Here is an 18220-nt window from a genome sequence, read left to right as displayed (position 1 = left end):
TAGGGGCTGTAACCGTAACTTAGACCTTTTCCTAGATTCTGGTGAACTGAACTGAAATGAATTTGACAGGTGGGTGTGACGGGACTGAAGACCGCCATTACAAACGAGTAATCGCCGGTGCAGTCGCGTAAGTAATTAATCGGTTTTCGTGAAATCATTACTCTGCAAAATGTATTTTAAAGTGATGCTTAAAATGAATATGATCGTCCTTCAACCATTTGGGTATGTTTTAAATACAATAATTGTGTTTTTAAACCCGAATTTAGTTTATAAAGACAATCTGACAGTTCGAAACATGTGCCTAATTATGGGTTTTAGTTGAGAATTTTACCAATAGATGTCACTTTATAAATTTATAGTTTGATTTTCTGCAAATCGCGCTAAATTTGAATGTGTTTTAAACAGCCTGCTTGGTTTTCCGTATAAATAAACAAATATTTTAGTATTAAAAGCAAATAATGAGACTCTTTAGGTTTAGACTGAGTCATTTTATGACTACAATTGTTGTTTCGACTATTTATACTACCATTTTCTGACAATGGAATTTCAAATTTTCTCTCCCCCCCCACCCCTGATTAACGCACCTCCTCAAATGAAGGAAAAGTTATTCTTAAGAAATCTTTATTTAATCTTAAAGACATTCTACCCGGACTTGCAAAAATGCCAAGCAAATAAGAATTATATATTAATCCGTTTCATGGTTTCATAAAACCCCAAGTGTCATAAAAGATAAAACCATTTAAAAAAACTCGCAAACCGAAACTATTCCCACAAAAGATTTGTATTTAATATTTTTTGACGCTCTAATTCTATAGAAAAGAATTTTAGGCCTACACCCAAATTTATCTTGAAGAATTATCAAACTCAAATCCTTGTGAAAGAACGAAAATTTCCAAAAGTCCGTGTACGAAGTTCATACTTCTTAGAAGAAATAAACAATCGGGGAAAATATAACCAACAATGAGTCACCAGTCCGGGAATCAAAATAGATGTCATAAACTATTGAATTGTTAATTGGTTTTCTTTCCTTAAGCTACCACGCAACACCATTTTTTTTAAAAATATGTAATTTAAACCCTCCCTAGGGGATGTTTCAATGCCCCAAACCGGTTTTATCGGAATATAAAAAAATATGTATGAACTTGGGAAAGATTTTTCTCGAAGTTCATCGAAATGATTGCTGTCTAAAAACATCTTTGCCTTAAGCTAGCTAACCCATTAAATCATAAACAATTTAAAATGTCAGTGCAACAAGTTAAGCCTGTATTTTAATCTCTATGAAACAACATTTTAGATCTAGGAAAAACATTAAAAAAGTTCAATCTTCGCTTGAGAACATTTTATAGATTTATCTCACCAAACGAGTCTATTCAATTATTAAGTTGAATTAATTCATTTATATCCTAACTAGGGAAATGTTTCGCTCCCAATGATGAAGCGTAGAACTTTTCTAGAGATTATTTTCATGGAGAATATGAATTATTTCACGCGTGAAGCTTCGCGTGCTCAGTTTTAAGTTGACCGTGACCTCGGCTACATTGGAATTGTCTCGGACAAAAGTACTTTAAGAATGGTTCCGGGTATGTGACGCCTCGAATCTTCTAAGGGGGTGGGAATAATCCAAGAACCACAGACCGATTTCCTTGGTACCTAGACAAACTGGGTCACCCAGACTCGCTGGGGGTCTCTTCTTAGTAGGGGTGAATGCACCTCGAAATGCCTTCAGGCCCAAGAGGATGTTTGAGGGAATGTTAGAACGCGTCTTTAGGGTAACGATTGATTCCCCGTGAAGCTACGGGCCACTAACTTACTTAGTATATTGGGGGAAATAGCGTACCGTGACGTAGCGTACGTTTTTCGTCATTGACCCGGTGCCCGATGTATTTAAGTCAATACCGGGTCAAGTTTCGGGTAATTTTTACTCGGAACTTCGAAGCGTTCGTATCGTGAAATTTCTCGCGACGGTAAGACAGTTGTTTCTCGTGGATTAAGCTAATCCTATTGGATTTACTTTAGTGATCTCTCGAAGATACTCTTGGATTAAAAGTTTAAGTAACCCACGGATTTACCATTTTACTTGCAGTTTAATCAACAAATACCAATATGAAGGTTCTATGTTTATTTTTGGCGACCGCGACACTTGCCAATTTATGTTTGGCAATTCCTTCCGAAGATGGTGGTAAGAGTAACTCTTCGTCCATCGGGGTTGGTCGTAGAGCGAGATACGATGAACGAAAATTCAGCAAGTACGACGTGGTTGAACAAGGACTTAAAAAGGAACCAAATCAATTCCTTTCCTCGAAAAACCTTGTTCGTACTTTCGTCAAATTGTTCTTTGGCAATGATGAGGAGAGCGCGGCCACTTCCAGACAAATCCTTAACATCTTGGTACGTCATAGTATAAGTAGTATATAACATTAAATGAGAAATTTCTTAAGAAATTAAGGTTAGTTCCTTTGATAAGGGTTTTGGACATGGGCAAGCTATAGTTCATGTTTTATTGGGAAGGAAACCTTTATTCAGTGTCACTTATTGTTATTACGTTACTTATGGTCGTAGGTAAATAAGTTAAGGTTACTCAATATTTGGTTTTTCGGGTTTTTTTTTTATAAAGGTCAGCTTGTTGGATATGTTGAAGAATTCCTTCGGACAACGAGCCAGGGCTTCTGAATCTCGCGGTTTGAGAGACGCTATGGATGACGCCGCCAGCGCCGGTGCTTCCATGCTCAAGGGATACGTCAAGTCCATCTTGGCTAAGGATCGTCCTTGCATTCAAAGGCACTTGTGCGAAGCTAGCAAAGAAGCCGTCAAGGATGGACGCGAAATTGGATACTTGATCGCCCAATTCGGAGGGTAAGTAATTTTTACGTATTATTGCATCTTGGAAGGAATGGTTTTATTTAATTGCAAACGCGTACGTGGTTTTGGGCTCTGTTTTGCTCGTTTTTTGCACTTGGTAAATGGATGAACAAATCTGGTTGTGGCGCGCTTCTGTAAGTTTGGGTATTATCCTGGTCGAATCGAAGGTTTCATGCCCTTAGCAAGTGTTGCGGGTGGTCCACAAAGGGTTGGTCCTTGACCCCTAGCCTATTTAGACGTAACTTTTCCTTTTGGTGCACTTGAAACCACGGTTACCTTGGCTTTACGGTTCTTAACTTAATAAACGCAATATCGTATTGCGTTTAACGCCTCTATGAACGTTAAAGGTACGCTGCCAGTTTCGCCCTTGATGGTCAGAAAAATAACGCGTTCCAGAACAATTACGACGCTACCAGGAAAGGTCGAAGTGGCGAAGACTGTTCCACCATTTACCAGGCGTGCAATGAAGCATAACCTCAAAAACCCACCAATTAATTCAATACTTATCAACCCCCCCCCCCACTCTCCTAAACATTAAAAATTGTACATAGAAACGCGTCATTATGACGTCATCCAGTATTCGTAACGGCGATTAGTACATACATACATACATACTTATACAGTATGTAATTATGTTAATCGTTCTAGTTTTGTACAAATTTTTAGATCTCTCTGTAACCTCCCCCCCCCTTCCTACTTTAAGAACAAAAATATTTATTCAATTTTAAATAAAAATAAACACCTTTACACATACTGGTTTATGTGTAAATATCACGCATTTTTTTTTTTACTTTTAAAAAAATAAAGTTTGTTTTCTATGAAAAGAAATTACGTTTGTAACGTCATTCCGGTGTACATGTACCCTGAGTTATAGTAGGCATAACCAACTTGTTTCTGTGTTTTTAGTAGGTACGTTGTCATGTATGACTACATTGAGCTTATGTTTTTCTTTGGGTGGTTGTCTGTCAGTCGGTAAGTATTCCGTTAGAAATAGGCTTAAGGGAAGATATTTTTTATTTAAATTTAAATTCTTTAATCAATTAAATTAATACTAGAATTAGAAAGAATTTTACAGTAACCAAATCGGAAATATTTACCACAAGAAAAAATGCGTTTGTGACGTCATTTCAGTGTACACTTATCCTATGTTATAGCAGGGTTACCCAACTTGTTTCAATGTTTTTTAGTCTTGCGACTTTTAGGAGTACATTGAGCTAATCCGTTTGGCTGGCTGGGTGGCTGTCAGTAAGTATTCCGTTAGAAATAGGCTTAAGGGAAGATATTTTATTATTTTAATTTTAATTCTTAAATCAATTAAATTAATACTAGAATTAGAAAGAATTTTACAGTAACCAAATCGGAAATATTTACCACAAGAAAAAATGCGTTTGTGACGTCATTTCAGTGTACACTTATCCTATGTTATAGCAGGGTTACCCAACTTGTTTCAATGTTTTTTAGTAGGTACGTCTTGCGACTTTTAGGAGTACATTGAGCTAATGCGTTTGGCTGGCTGGCTGTCAATAAGTATTCCGTTAGAAATAGGCTTAAGGACAAAAAATAACCGAGATCATTAATTTTATTTTTAATTCTTTAATCAAATAAATTAATATTACAATTGGAAACAGTTTTACAGTGACAAAAACGGAACTGTTTACCTCAGTTTTCCATTTTATTCAATTTCCCTTCGTGACATTATATAAGTACTACATATAATTTATACAGGACTCAAAATTAAATTTAATGAAAGGATTTAGACTGAGATGAAGTTTCGAAACTTTTATTGATAATTTTAATAAATTTATTAGAACCTAAGCATTTTTTTACAGCTATCTTTAAAAAGTAATAGTAAATAAAAGGGATGAAGAAATGTTTAATATATACTTAGTTAATTTTCTTTTGTTTCTTTTTTTTTCAAGGGAATGCTTATAATAATAATAATTTTTTTTAACAATATTTAAAATTAAATAGGAAAATTAAACATTTTAATCAGGATTTTACAAACGTCTACAAATTTTTAGTAGATAAAATTATAGAATTTACATTTTGAATTTTTAATTTCTCCGCAACAGTGAAAGTGTGTGTGATTGTTAAACCAACCAAATTGTTTTTAATTAAGCAAATTCTTTGATATTTATTTATAATACTCCACTTCGCATTTAATTTTTTTTTTCTTTTTAATTTGCATTTCCTCCGTTTCCTTGAAGAAACCGTTCAAGTCGTCTCCTTCTAATTTCTGACTGAGGATCGGCAGAATTTTCTTGGGCTGAAGAAGAACGAGGTATTCCCTCTTGAGCGGCACTTGTTTCTAATTAATTAATTAGAGCGGTAATTACGGTAATAAATAATTAATTAACAATGTTGTTCATGTCACCAGGATAGAATCAAAACAATTCTACCTGAAGTACTAGCGCCTCTGGTGTTGTCATTACTTTGGGAGTTTGATGATTCGGATGAAGCTTGATTCTGATTAGCTTCCGGAGATCTTTAAACAAAATTAATTTAATTTAATGTTGAAATTATGTATTTATAACTAAGTATATTACCTTAAAGTATTGACTACCGCGCTATATTGCTGCATTTGCAATACAGCCGCGTCTAATAAGGTTTGAATGTTACGGAGACATCTAATTCGCGCTTCAACATTTTCTCGTTCCCTTCCCTCTAATGCTTCTAATTCCTCTCGCGTTAAACCGCTAAAATCAGCTGATGGCATTGGAGGCGGAGGCAAAACTATTAAAGAAGTTTGTTGGATTAATTAATTTTGCTTAAATGAATAATTAATTAATATTAATTTGAACTAACAGCAAAATGGAAAAAGAGGCACTGGTGGCATTATAAAAGCCTGAGCAGGCCTATTTGAAGGGGTTCCTTGAGTACTTGCGGAGGAACTAGGCCCCGAAGTAGATCCTTCCGAACTTCCTCCAGGGGGTTGAGCCCCTCCTGGTCTCCCTCCTTGTTGCTGCTGCTGCTGCTGTTGCTGTTGTTGTTGCATGGCAAACATAAATGGAAACGCGGCTCCCAAAGGAGGCATTCCAGGCCCTAAAAAATAATTTAATTAAGTTATCACTAATTTCTTAGGGAATTAAACTTAATTACAATTAGGAACTTGACCAGGAGGTGGCTGAGGAGCGCCTCCGGGAGGGGCTTGAGCCCCTGGTTGGACATGGTCACCCCCACGAGCTCCAATATTGGCATTAGGCAACCTGAGGACATCCATTCTACAAGTAGGACACGTTTGTTGACGTTGAAACCAAGAACGCAAGCAAGCTGAATGAAAAATATGATTGCAAGGAAGTTTCTTGCTTCCTCCAGCAACTCCCGTCATTTCTTCTCGGCAAATAATACAGACGTTATCGGATGAGGCCAAATCTTCTGGTGTAGCATCAGGATACCTTTTGAGAAAAAGTTTTCATAAGTATTTTAGTTACTAATTTAATTTCCTTCTTTAATAAATAACCATACAAGGTATTCATGTTTCTGATGGCTCTACTTGACATTATGACATCATTTACCGCTTTTTTGAAAGCTCTAAATGTCATTAAATTAAATTAATTAACCATTTATTTCGATGTAATTTGCAAATGCTTTTTTTTTTCACATACCTCATGCTGAGATACATGGGTCTAATTGCAAACAATGGGAAAGTGTGAATTTTAATCATGATAAACATGAAGGTCAAGTATAAAACCACTTTTATGAATCCCATAACCAGTTCAGTGTATAGTAAATAAACCGCTTTATTTTCCCATGGATTGTCTCTTTGTAGATCTATCGTGTGTAAGACGTATTTTATAAATATATTCATGATGACTGTTAACAGGATTGCGTACTACAAATTAAAATTCATTATTATAAGATTAAATTAAGTTATATACTCGTTTTTAAGTAATTAAATTTAAATAACCTCAAATCCAAATACAAGTTGGACAGAAGCACCCTTTGTTAACGTGCTGTGATAAGCGTGTCCCACAAATAAATTATCCAAACCACCCAAAAGCATCAACAAAGCTACAGAAATTGAGTTTTAGTAATTAACAATATTTCATAAATTAAATTAAAAATAAGAAATTAACTTACACGCAACCCGAAAGTGAAATAACCACGATATTACAGGGCTTCTTTCCATCTAAATGTTAATTTAAGTGATATTAGGTGATATCAAGTTGATTTATGGGATATCAAGTTCATTTATGGTTTTTTTAATGCTTACGTAATCTACTCTGTCTTCCGCTAACCAATGAAAACATTTTAAGAAAAGCAACAAGGTGAAAAGTGCCACAAATTTGGGACTAAAATCTTCCCGGAAAACTGTGAAAGCTAAGCAAGTTTCTGTCACAGCATACCAGGATCTTTCGATTAAATGCTGAAAAGTTTTTAATTATAATATTTTTAATTATTTAATTATTAATTAATGTTTTTAACCTCCATTTCAGCGGCTCTCAACTGTCCAAAGAAAACCTTTCGAACTAGTTTACCCATTAACAAGACTAAAACAAAGGCTTGAAGGTAGATTACCTATTGAAAAATGGCTTAATTTAATAAATAATTATTTAATTATGATAATTAACTTACAGCCATGCTGGGGTTTGATTTTGTAATGTAAACAACAGAGGGATAAAACTGCTGTTTTTGAAAATAGGCATTTCCAATAACAGAGGTGGTTAAAACCAAGCTCCCCAGCGCTAGTAAAGCCGCACGCATGTTGCCAAAGTGAGTTTTAACCTGACAGTACAATTAGTGAATTTTACGTAATTATTTCATTATATTAAAATCATCTAATGACCTTAAATGTGACCCGAAATCACTAAAAACCTTGAAAACTTAAGGCCAAGGCTTAAATAAAATTAAGTTTCTTACCTATTTAATCACAAAAATAAACAAAAACCCGCATTTAAATTAATTGAAATTTAACTCGTATTGTTAATTTTCATAGCTTAATTTGTTTACAAATTTATTGCTCGTTCAAAAGTTAACTTAATTTCGTATTGATGAATTTGACGTTGTTTTTATTCTACTACTTCCGGAAAATGACGTGTATTTATTTTGTTTACGGAATTGGAAATAGTACGGACAAACGTAAGGTTAACTTGACAGCGATATATCACTCTTCAGTTATCTCATATTCCCCGCTTTAACTTCATTAACTTAGTTCTCACTGACAAACGTAATTAATAGACAACTTTGATTAAATATAAAAGCCACCTTGTAATCGGATTCACTATTCCTAAATTTTTATACATCGGACACTTGTTTGGATCTTTCATCGAAATACCCTATACCTAGTTCAACTGCTCAAACACCGAATAATAGCTACATAAACTGAATTGAACCAATTTCTAAAAGGGGGATTAATTTCTAGAGGGAAAAGCAAAAGTGAGAGAAATGCCGCTCAAACGGGATGATATGTTGGAAACGCGCTGACAAGCGACAGTAGAGTTTTACAGCGTTGCGGAATGTAAGCTTACTTATATTTTATCGTTAGGCTGGAGTAGTATGACAAAGTGTTTTGTCTCTGAAAACGTAGCCATAGCTATTGTTCTATTTTTAGCCGCAAATGCTCACTGCTCAGAGTCAGAGGGTGCAGGCCCAAAATATTTTGTAATATGGGTTGAGTTTGGAGCGTTTTGTCACAGTTTTCCGATGCGAAAAATGAAGTCGATTAGTTTTCCAATTAACGGATTAATCTTCTAAAGGATTACCTTGTATTTCACTTCAAAGTAAGCGAATATTTTCTTTGATTTTTAGGCTTAGCGTAGAAATCAAAAGTGAAAAAGCCGTTTTGCTAAGCCTTGGCCATTATGGAAAAGGCAATAATTTGGGCGGCTTGGGCCTTGGATCCTAGAAGCTATGTAGAAAAGCCGAAGGGGTAGGGAAAGACAAAATTTCGTAATACAGGCCTTGGACGAATTCCATTTTAAAATGCCAAATGTAACGATAGCTCGTTTTATTAATTGAGAAAGACTTATTGAAACTTTAATTAACTTAATTTTTAATCTCAGGTAAGTGTTCAATTTGAGAAACGTGAAATATAATGTGTAAATACGTTATTTGGTGATTATTTGGGAATGGCAATATACACTTAGGGGTTTCAACATTTCACGAAATGAAATCATAATCAAAAGAGCACATATTCTTTTATAGTTTACTTAAGTTCAAGAGTTTACCAGCAAAAGTGCAATAACCAGGCTTATTTCTGCATGAGTAGAGTGTAAAATTAAGCTTCACATGTTACCAATATTGTCTTTGGTGTAGAATTTGTCAATTTGACAAGTGTTTGTCAGTTGACATTTGCACTATCGAGTAAATAAATAACCGCATTTCCAAAATTTTAAAATTATCACAAGTTTATCTATAAATTATTTGCTACAAGAGTACAAGTATTTATTATTAGAATTCAAAGTGTTTCCATAAAATGTTTACCTCTCTGAGTGACGATGACGTCACGGAGAGGTATATTACACTGAACGTGTCTGTTTGTCTGTATGTTTGTTTGTTTGTCTGTCTGTCTGTATGTTTGTCTGTCTGTTACCGCGTTCGCAGTTGGCAAATCGGAGCAAACTTATATGCAATAGGGACTTGGCAGTACTATGTCACGCAACGTCAGGCTACCTTTCAGTAGTGCTAAAAAACATACCAGGAGGAGGGGCTTATATAGCTTTCATTCTGTTAAAAAAACATACCATAATGGCGCTGGGGGCGGAGTTAAGCCCGAATTGCCAAGTCCCTATATCCAGGCCGGGTTCACAGATTACTGAAAGCAATATTGGCTTCTACTTCATTATCAACGTTAGGGTTAAGATGTAGGCGGCAATCGGCTAGGGTTTTATGCCCTAAATTTCTTATATAGCTTTCATTCTCTTTAAAATATACCATAATGGCGCTGGGGCGGAGTTAAGTCTGAATTGCCAAGTCCCTATAGAGTAATGTCAGTTCTACGTATGCAACGTCATGCCCTTCTATCTCTTAGCTCAGTGTCATCCCCCTACCAGGCGCGTAAAGTATCCCCTGTTGTACAAAAGCGCGCCTAGAGGGAGGGATACACCGTCTACTCCCCTCTCTACCGACACTACTCTATTGTTAAAGATGCATACACTAGAATTCAAACGTCAACAATAGCTATGTTTAAAATTATTTTAGGAATAAAGTTTCTTAGAACGATTTAACTAGAATTAAGGTAAATTACTGAGGATTAAAATAATAGCAATTATATTAATTTAATTATTTAAGAAAAACCTCGTAATTGGGTCTCTACTAGGAGAGGTATATTGTTGTTAACCAACTTGTTTCATCTAATATTTGGGTCTAGGAAACGTAGAGAAAGAATGAATAAATAAATAAATAAAAAGACCTTTATTTTTTTACATTAAATACCCAAAATTCTAAAAATAATTACAAATTATGGTACAACGATTAATTTAGCAACAACAACTTTCTTCTGCTTTTACTCTCGGTACTATCTGGTCACGGTGTAATTGCTATTGTAAATATTATCAAAGTCGTTGCGTATGCCTTTTTTAAAAACAGCTCTCCCGTGAAATTCGGAATAGAAATTATACAAAAATCTATAAATAATTTTCTATAAAATCGGTGAACCTTTCGTTTAATAAAGAAACAAACCAAAAAAAGTGAGAGAAAAAGTAGGAGAAAACTCGTAATAAAACCAGTTGTACTCGGCAAGCTGCTGAAGGAATTCAATCTATTCTATTCTCAACTAACTAAATGAAAAAAAACGCGAAAATTCATTGAACTCTGGACAACGAATGAGAGAGAGAGAAAAGTTATATTCAGAAAAAAGGGCATCAACATTACAAGTTGATAGTGAAAATTGACGGTTTTTTGGGAATAAATTTTCCTTCTTAGGTTCTACTACTATTTTATTGCTAAAAAGAGAAACCTACTAAACCGTTACAGGCTCACTTTTTTTGTCCCGTTTTTCTTTCTTTCTTTTTTTTTTTTTACTTTCTATCCCCCACTTCTTCTAAAATGTTTTAAACCATTCTTATATCATCAAACAAAAAAATGAAACTTTTTAAGAGACCATCGACCCTATTTGGGGGAACCTTCATAAAGCTTCTTTGGAGATGCTGTTACTTAGAATTTAATCGAAGTTTATGAGTCATTCATTTAATTGGTTAGATCTTATCTACTCCCTGTTCAGTTGAATTGAGACTCGACTGTCAAAGGTTTATGGGAAAGGAAGCGAGAAATGTAATTAGAGAGAACGGAAGATGAAATACCAGGGGTTATTTTATGTCTATGAAATTAAAATTTGTGCAAATTTAATATAGTAAACGTGAAATTTTCAATGTAAAGAGATTTCAGGGTATCTGGAAAAACTGAAGATATCAATGATTTTAAAATAAATGTCAGGAAATTTTACGTCTCTCATTAACCAGTGACAAACTTATGGAACATATCTTATGAACTTATGGTAGTACTATGATGAATTAATATATTTGTAAGCTCATCGTACTTTTTTTACGATTTTTAAACGCTGAACATTATTTCTGACGTTTCTACAAATCATATCTAATGCCTACGATATCCAAGGTAGTAGGTACCAGGTACCAAATACAATATAGAAATAAATGGAAATAGCTTTAAGGACGTTCCCCTAATGAATATAAACAAAAGCTAGGGCTCGGTCATATCATGAAGTTTCCTCGTATTTTTTTTTCTCTCTCTCTCTCTTTGGTTATATTTTTTCCTCACACGTGTTGGCTTTGTCCCCCCTCGCTGCTATAACTCTCTTTTTCTCTCTCTCTCCACAAAGTACTTCTGATCTCTAGAGTGGATTATTAAAAACCTCCATCGAGCAAACTAACCTGTTGGTACACATATTGAAATGTGGGTCAGTTAAGCGTGTCTTTTTACGAGGCAGCAAGCGCCAGTCTTTTGGGCTGCTACTGTAGCCACGAGAGCTTAATAACCTATATGTTACGAGATAGAGATCATCAGGGTGGCTGGCGACTAAAAAAAAAATAACAGAGAGAGAAGGTCTTCTAAAATTTATTGGGAAAACTTTCTCAAATGTTTTAATATCTTCCCTTTCGTTGTCGTCGGTCGGTTTAACGCACCCTTCAAATTGTCTCGCGGCTAGTGATCATTCTAAATTAGTTCTTCGGGAGATACGGACTCGTATTTACTTATTCATCATCAAGTATAGTTTTAAAATAGTTTTAATAAATTTAGATACATCGATGAGTTCTTGAAAAATTTTAACAGTGTTATTTGTAACGTTTTTTCGCGTTTTAATTTGTTTTTATTGGTCAAGTGCCGTGGTTGTTGTTGTTATTAGTGTGTTTTTGATTTATTTAAATTGTCTACCGGTGATTTAATTTGTGAGAAAGATGCAACTCATTCAGGGATTATGGTATACACCGTTTCCCGTCGCTCCTGCACCGCAAATTGAAGGTAAAATTGGTTTGAGTTGGAAACTTGTTCCAAGATTTTTATGGTTAATATCATAAAAAGCTTATTTTAAATATTTGAATCATGTTTAAACGCATTTTTCCGTTTAAAAATATACTTAAATGTCCGGATTTTAAAAATATTTAGTTAGTTTAAAACATATTTCAACTTTAAAATAGTTTTAAGTAATAACTTCGTAGCTTTATTTTCAAGTCAAAATAAGAAAAAAAAATCTATCATAATTTATTTTTAATTAGTTGAACACCTGCTTTGCTTTATTTATTTCCCATGCATTAATTACGATCATTACATAATCTTGCAGTTTAAATTTTAATATATTCGGCTCGCATTAATAATTTATATTCTTTTAAATTTTGAAATAAAGCGTGGCCCTATTAAATCTCTTCTGCAAGGTCACGATTGTTGCGTTAGATTTTTACCCTAAATTTCATTTCAATTATTATTCTCTGCTTTGAATTTTTTTTTCTACTTTGGTACTTTCATTTTGTCGCAACGCCGGGTTGGTAAATGAGAACCTTGAACCAATTTGTTTCGGTGTTAAGGCTGTCGAAAACAGAATAACCATCGAGGTGTACCTGTGTCGATCTAAATTAAGAAAGAAATAATTGGGCTATTTCACAGTGTTTTGCGCAATTGTCTTACATTATTTGGGGCTTGTTAATTGGAGGATTATGTTCTTTTGATTCGGTTTTCAATATGAAACGCTCTACCGTTATGTTCCCGATAAACAACTCGAGGGTTTCCAAATTTGTTTAGGTGACAATATGAAGTCTGCCGTCATGTTTCGCGATCAAGTGAACGCCGTAGTCAACTGGTTTGAACAATGGAACGAATGCGAGCAAACGGTGGCCCTCTATTCTCTCTTCAAGAAACTTCAGCCCATTCAGGCTCGTTTCCTATCTTTAGTGCTAGAGCAAACCTACTCTTCTTGGTTGGACCTGAAAGTCCACGAACAAGAGGCTAACGATCCAGGTTAATACAACTGACCCCGAGAGTGTTCTTATAGATTCCGCAGGCTTATAGTTTATTTCTTCCAAATACCCAGAATTCATCAGTAGCTTTTGCAACGAGAGCAAAGAGAACGCGGTTAAGAACATGCTTTTTCATTTGCCTCTTTTGCACCCGGGCAATGAAGAAGCCAAATATCAGTATTTGAGTCTGATCCCCAAGATCTTAGCACACTCTATCGAAAATAGCGTACACATCGAAGAGAGTCGCCAACTCTTGTCCTACTCTCTATTGCACCCGGCCATCAGTGACGAAGACAGACGCTCTCTTTCTCAGTGGCTGCGCCACTTGGAGGACAGTATCCATAACTGCGGCTCCGTTTACTTTAACCCCACGAATGGTCGCTCGACAAATGGAAATAATGAAAAGTTGAGCCTGGTGAACGGCAATTCCTTTTTGAGCGATAACGGTTACAATTCTAATAGAGGAAGAGATGGGTGGTGCGGGAACCCCACCGGAACGAGTAGTTTGTTGGATTTTGGTGGCAAAGAGGGAGCCGGACTGATATCCATGAACAATAATTGCTCCAGTATTAGCGGTTTGGGGAGTAATAGTCTACCGACCGGACTCGGAATTACTCGAATGCCGCTTCAGGCCACTAATAATCAAGCTCACGGTGTCGTTATACCTCCTTTTCATTCTGGTATATCATAATCTTACTTTAGAGGCGCTCTCGTACTAAACTCCTTTCATCTTTTAGCCGTTAGTCACACTTTGCCCCTGTATCAATCTCGTTTAATGCGCAGCAACAGTTTGACCCCTCCTATTTCCGACAATCATCTATCTATGCAACCTAGTCACGGTTATTCGTCGGAATTGGTGGATGCCAACGTTAACTGGTTGTCCAACTGCGGGAACGGGGATCAACAATCCTCTCCCTTTCATTCTAACCTTAAATCTCAAGTTACCAATCCCGGTGGTGTCTCTGCGGGTTATGGGCAGCAGGATCATGCCCCTCTCTCCCCGCAGAGCAGTATCGCTTCTTCCGGAAGCGGCAGCGAAAGTCATCCCGAAGAAAAGAATAGTTTTAATACCGAAGGAAGTGGAATGAAAGGTATAATGGAGAAATTTTAAATCCGTTCGCTCGCCTGTACTTAAAAGACGCCTTTATTCTTCAGATGTACCATCGTGGTTAAAAACCTTAAGGTTACATAAATACGCTCATCTTTTCTCGCAAATGACTTACGAAGAAATGATGAACTTATCTGAGGAACAGTTAGAAAGCCACGTAAGATCGTAATCTTTTTCCAGTTGACCCCCGATAGAGTCTAAAACGAATAATTTATTTAGAACGTAACGAAAGGTGCCCGCCACAAGATAGTTTTAAGCATCACAAAACTCAGGGAACGCTCCAATATTTTGAGAAGTCTCGAGAATGTAATATATTTCTTAAAAACTAAACCCCCCAAAACGCAATCTTCAACTTAAGATCTATTGTACATAGGATTTAGTTGACGAAGAGAGTTTGAAGAATGCTTTAGCCGAGCTAAAAGCCGTAATTCAAACTCCTATGAAAGCTTATGGTGAAAACTCTAACGAAATAAGGGATAGACACGCGTCAGGAGCTAGTCCTCCTGGTTCTCCCATAAATGGAGTTGATACGTCATCATCGGATGGTTCAAATAACAATGTTCCTGAGGATGATTTACCTGGGCTTTTCACCAGGGTCATGGGGAAAAGTAATTATAAATAAGATTGTAGTAAATTGTAAATTAACGCTTACGCAATTTATTTTTGGTTTCTAGTTTGTTCTAACCTACTAGTCCAAGCTAGACCAGAATACGAGTGCCTTAACCTGTTCCTTATGCTTATCGAAAAGTGCCTTAGTCACGAGGTACATGATCTAAGCTTACTCGATTCTTCAACTTGCGAATTTAACAATATTATTAATTAAACGTTTCAGGCATTTAATCCAACTCAAAAACGTAGATTGTTCTCGTGGAAGCAACAGGTTCAGAAAGTCTGGCATCCCCTTCCTCCTAGAAGATCTCTCGATAATCGACAAAATAAACGGTATAATTTCATTCTCAATCTATATATCCATTGGATAACTATTCTTTTTTTCCGAAAAAATTCAAACGATTCTCTTAGCAAATGGAATCCTCAATCACCTAATAATGTCTCAACTTCTTCTCCAAACGTGGATTTTAGTTCTTCCCATCTTCAGAAAGGTTTGAACGCGGCAGCTGGTTCTGCCATCAACAATCCTCCACCCGCTTCTCCAGTTTCGTCAACGTCTTCCGTTATGGGACTGCATCATCAAAATGGTAACAACGGTGCTTTCCGTAAATCTCCGGGTATCCCTGGCAGCGGGCAAAGTTCTCATTCGGGCGTTGGTTTGGTGGGAAACACGCTACAGTCTCAGCAGCAAAGTAGTCAAGAGTATTTATCGCGATTGCAACAGACTGGACAAACTCAACAAAGGACTCCTCAATCCATGGTGGTCAAAAGGCCAAGCCTACAAGATGTAAGAATGGCAATTCGCCCTTTTTCTATTAATTTTTCATAAAATTTTTTTATTAACTTGGCGAAAACTACTTCTAAAAGAATACAGTATTAGAGAAACTCCATTGTTATTAAGAATAGTACTCGGGAATAGTTGAGCTTAGTTAGTGGTCGCGGACAGTTATAAGCTTAGTTAGTGGTCGCGGACAGTTATAAGCTTAGTTAGTGGTCGCGCACGGTTGAGCTTAGTGGTCGCGGACAGTTATAAGCTTAGTGGTCGCGGACAGTTATAAGCTTAGTGGTCGCGGACAGTTATAAGCTTAGTTAGTGGTCGCGGACAGTTATAAGCTTAGTTAGTGGTCGCGGACAGTTATAAGCTTAGTTAGTGGTCGCGGAAAGTTATAAGCTTAGTGGTCGCGGACAGTTAAGCTTAGTTAGTGGTCGCGCGCAGTTATAAGCTTAGTGGTCGCGGACAGTTAAGCGCTTAGTGGTCGCGGACAGTTAAGCTTAGTTAGTGGTCGCGCGCAGTTAAGCTTAGTTAGTGGTCGCGGACAGTTAAGCTTAGTTAGTGGTCGCGGACAGTTAAGCTTAGTTAGTGGTTGCGGACAGTTATAAGCTTGGTTAGTGGTCGCGGACAGTTGAGCCAATACTTGGGATTATTTAAGCAATTTATTTATTTAATTATAGCACCTGAAACCTCATGTAAATATCCAAAGGACGCATTCTGCACCTGTTCGATTTAACGCTCTCACAAATTCCTTATTAGGAAAACCCATTGAAGGTAATAAAATAAATTTAAATTACATTGGTTTTTGGGTTTATTTAATTTAAATATTTCCTTAAGATATGTCGGGAGATCCAGAAATTAATACTAGGCTAGAGTCACTGTGTCTTTCGATGACTGAGCATGCTCTGGAATCGTTAGACGAGAATCCAGACAGCCTTACCAGTCCCTGTACTAAATCCAAATAAGAGATAATTATATTTTAGGTAAAAAGAAGAACTGATTTAAACTCTTTTAAATAAAAAGTAAAACTAATCGGGTTGTTTTGGTTTTAGATTTTTAAACAAATTTATGCAGATAATATGAAATATTGTGCCTTGCTATTGGATAATGTCAATTTTGCGCGTGTGTTGTGCCAAGAACGAAAAAAGAGAAAACACTCAAACCTAAAAACTAACGAACAATCCGTGAAAAGTAAAAAAAAAAAACATTTCCGGTAAATTTCCGTGAAACAGTTTCTCTCTCTCTCTCTCTCCGTTGCATTTTTAAAACAAGGAAGGATAAAAACATCTAGTAAGAACAATTTTTTGCTCAAATTTTAATTTTCTTATTCAATTATTTCTCGTTAGAAGTTTAATTTTAAACGAAACCCCAATTAATTAAGAAAATAATTGGGGTCCGTCCTAAATATGGATTAATTTTCTCAAAAAAAAAAAGAAAAAAATATTTTGGCAGCTTAGTTAATTTTAATGAATTCGTCTACTTAATTTGCTTGTAGGCCAAAATTATAAACAATACTTTCATTCTCTTTATATAATTTTATTTGGGTTGTTTTAGAAGGTTTTTAAACAATTATCGTTTAAAAAAATATCAATAGATAAAGGTACATTTTATGAATTTTATGACTGCTGGGACAGTCGCCCAAAAAAAAAAATTACATTTTTCCCTCTTTCCTTTTGTCAATTTTATCTTCTTTTAATTATAGAAGAACACCTTAATTAATTTTTGGCTAAGAGTAATTAATTTGGTAAGACTTTTAGATACTCAATTAGATACTCAGTTTTTAATGCAGTAAATAAATTGATTAAAAATTGTGATTTATTAATTATATTCACAAGCGTTGTGCCTCATTTAAAACTAATTACAATTTACAATGTAAACAAAACAAAAATGGCTGGCTAAAACTCGTTCGCGGCTCAAAAGATTTAAAAAAAAAACTATTTTTGCTACTAAAATACAACAATTAAAAAATATAGGTACTAATTCAGTAGAATAATAGGGTCTGATCGCGGGTTCTTTGAAATATCATTACTTATTATTTTAATTAGTTTTTAATGTAGATATAATTAAAAATGTTTTTTTTTTTGGAAAAATCAATAAATATTAGTAACTTTTAACGAAGTTTAAGTAAACTTCAAACCCCTGGTGGGTAATTAACGAAAATCGCTTTTAAAACTAATAAAACCATTTATTGGTTTTTTTAATAAAAAAAGGAGTTTTAAAGTTAAAATTCCAGATTACATTGTTAAAATGTTGGCGTAATCAAGAATATTATTTTCTTTTTGTTTGCTTTCCCAGTTTTGTCTGCCTGAAAGAATAGATTAAGACATTTCGAGATTGTGAATAATGTTTCATTTTATGTTTTTAATAAAACCAATTTCTTATGGTTATTTGGAATTTTCTTTCTTGAAATAATTTTAAATTTTGGCGGGAGTAATATACTGCTCATTGGACGAGAATGTACCTTGT

At 35.3% G+C, this 18220-nt stretch overlaps 3 protein-coding genes across 7 annotated transcripts; 2 read left to right on the top strand and 1 right to left on the bottom strand.

The window, feature by feature from the left end:
• Nucleotides 1-80: 80 nt before the first annotated feature.
• Nucleotides 81-3369, top strand: LOC149673656 (uncharacterized). 3 transcript variants are annotated; one of them, XM_089839311.1, is made up of 4 exons: nt 81-222; nt 2084-2388; nt 2615-2853; nt 3207-3369. In XM_089839311.1, exons 2-4 carry the CDS (start codon nt 2104-2106, stop codon nt 3331-3333), a joined length of 651 nt encoding a protein of 216 aa, XP_089695437.1. In that variant the 5' UTR covers nt 81-222; nt 2084-2103; the 3' UTR covers nt 3334-3369. The 3 variants fall into 3 exon arrangements, with proteins under 3 accessions (XP_089695437.1, XP_089695438.1, XP_089695436.1); XM_089839312.1 differs by having other exon boundaries at nt 84-127; XM_089839310.1 differs by lacking the exon at nt 81-222 and adding an exon at nt 949-1964.
• Nucleotides 3370-4436: 1067 nt separating this feature from the next.
• On the bottom strand, nt 4437-8123 carry sip3 (septin interacting protein 3). 2 transcript variants are annotated; one of them, XM_089839288.1, is made up of 13 exons: nt 7720-8123; nt 7435-7584; nt 7285-7377; nt 7073-7225; nt 6940-6988; nt 6767-6870; nt 6465-6691; nt 6325-6390; nt 5959-6254; nt 5665-5901; nt 5406-5592; nt 5259-5344; nt 4437-5167 (listed from the first exon to the last, which is right to left on the bottom strand). In XM_089839288.1, exons 2-13 carry the CDS (start codon nt 7561-7563, stop codon nt 5037-5039), a joined length of 1758 nt encoding a protein of 585 aa, XP_089695414.1. In that variant the 5' UTR covers nt 7564-7584; nt 7720-8123; the 3' UTR covers nt 4437-5036. The 2 variants fall into 2 exon arrangements, with proteins under 2 accessions (XP_089695414.1, XP_089695415.1); XM_089839289.1 differs by having other exon boundaries at nt 5974-6254.
• An 81-nt stretch (nt 8124-8204) lies between these two features.
• Nucleotides 8205-18141, top strand: smg (sterile alpha motif domain containing protein 4 smaug). 2 transcript variants are annotated; one of them, XM_089839283.1, is made up of 14 exons: nt 8205-8317; nt 8411-8579; nt 13051-13266; nt 13340-13945; nt 14003-14356; nt 14421-14530; nt 14593-14679; nt 14747-14981; nt 15048-15136; nt 15206-15315; nt 15454-15769; nt 16435-16528; nt 16592-16737; nt 16807-18141. In XM_089839283.1, exons 3-13 carry the CDS (start codon nt 13059-13061, stop codon nt 16717-16719), a joined length of 2337 nt encoding a protein of 778 aa, XP_089695409.1. In that variant the 5' UTR covers nt 8205-8317; nt 8411-8579; nt 13051-13058; the 3' UTR covers nt 16720-16737; nt 16807-18141. The 2 variants fall into 2 exon arrangements, with proteins under 2 accessions (XP_089695409.1, XP_089695408.1); XM_089839282.1 differs by having other exon boundaries at nt 15394-15769.
• Nucleotides 18142-18220: the final 79 nt, after the last annotated feature.

Source organism: Phalangium opilio, unplaced genomic scaffold (genome assembly GCF_054372755.1).
Source record: "Phalangium opilio isolate 3A_F unplaced genomic scaffold, DU_Popi_V2 ptg000048l_1, whole genome shotgun sequence".
Taxonomy (NCBI): domain Eukaryota; kingdom Metazoa; phylum Arthropoda; class Arachnida; order Opiliones; family Phalangiidae; genus Phalangium; species Phalangium opilio.
Note: the sequence above shows the minus strand (reverse complement) of the source record. Positions and strands in the feature narration are given on the sequence as shown.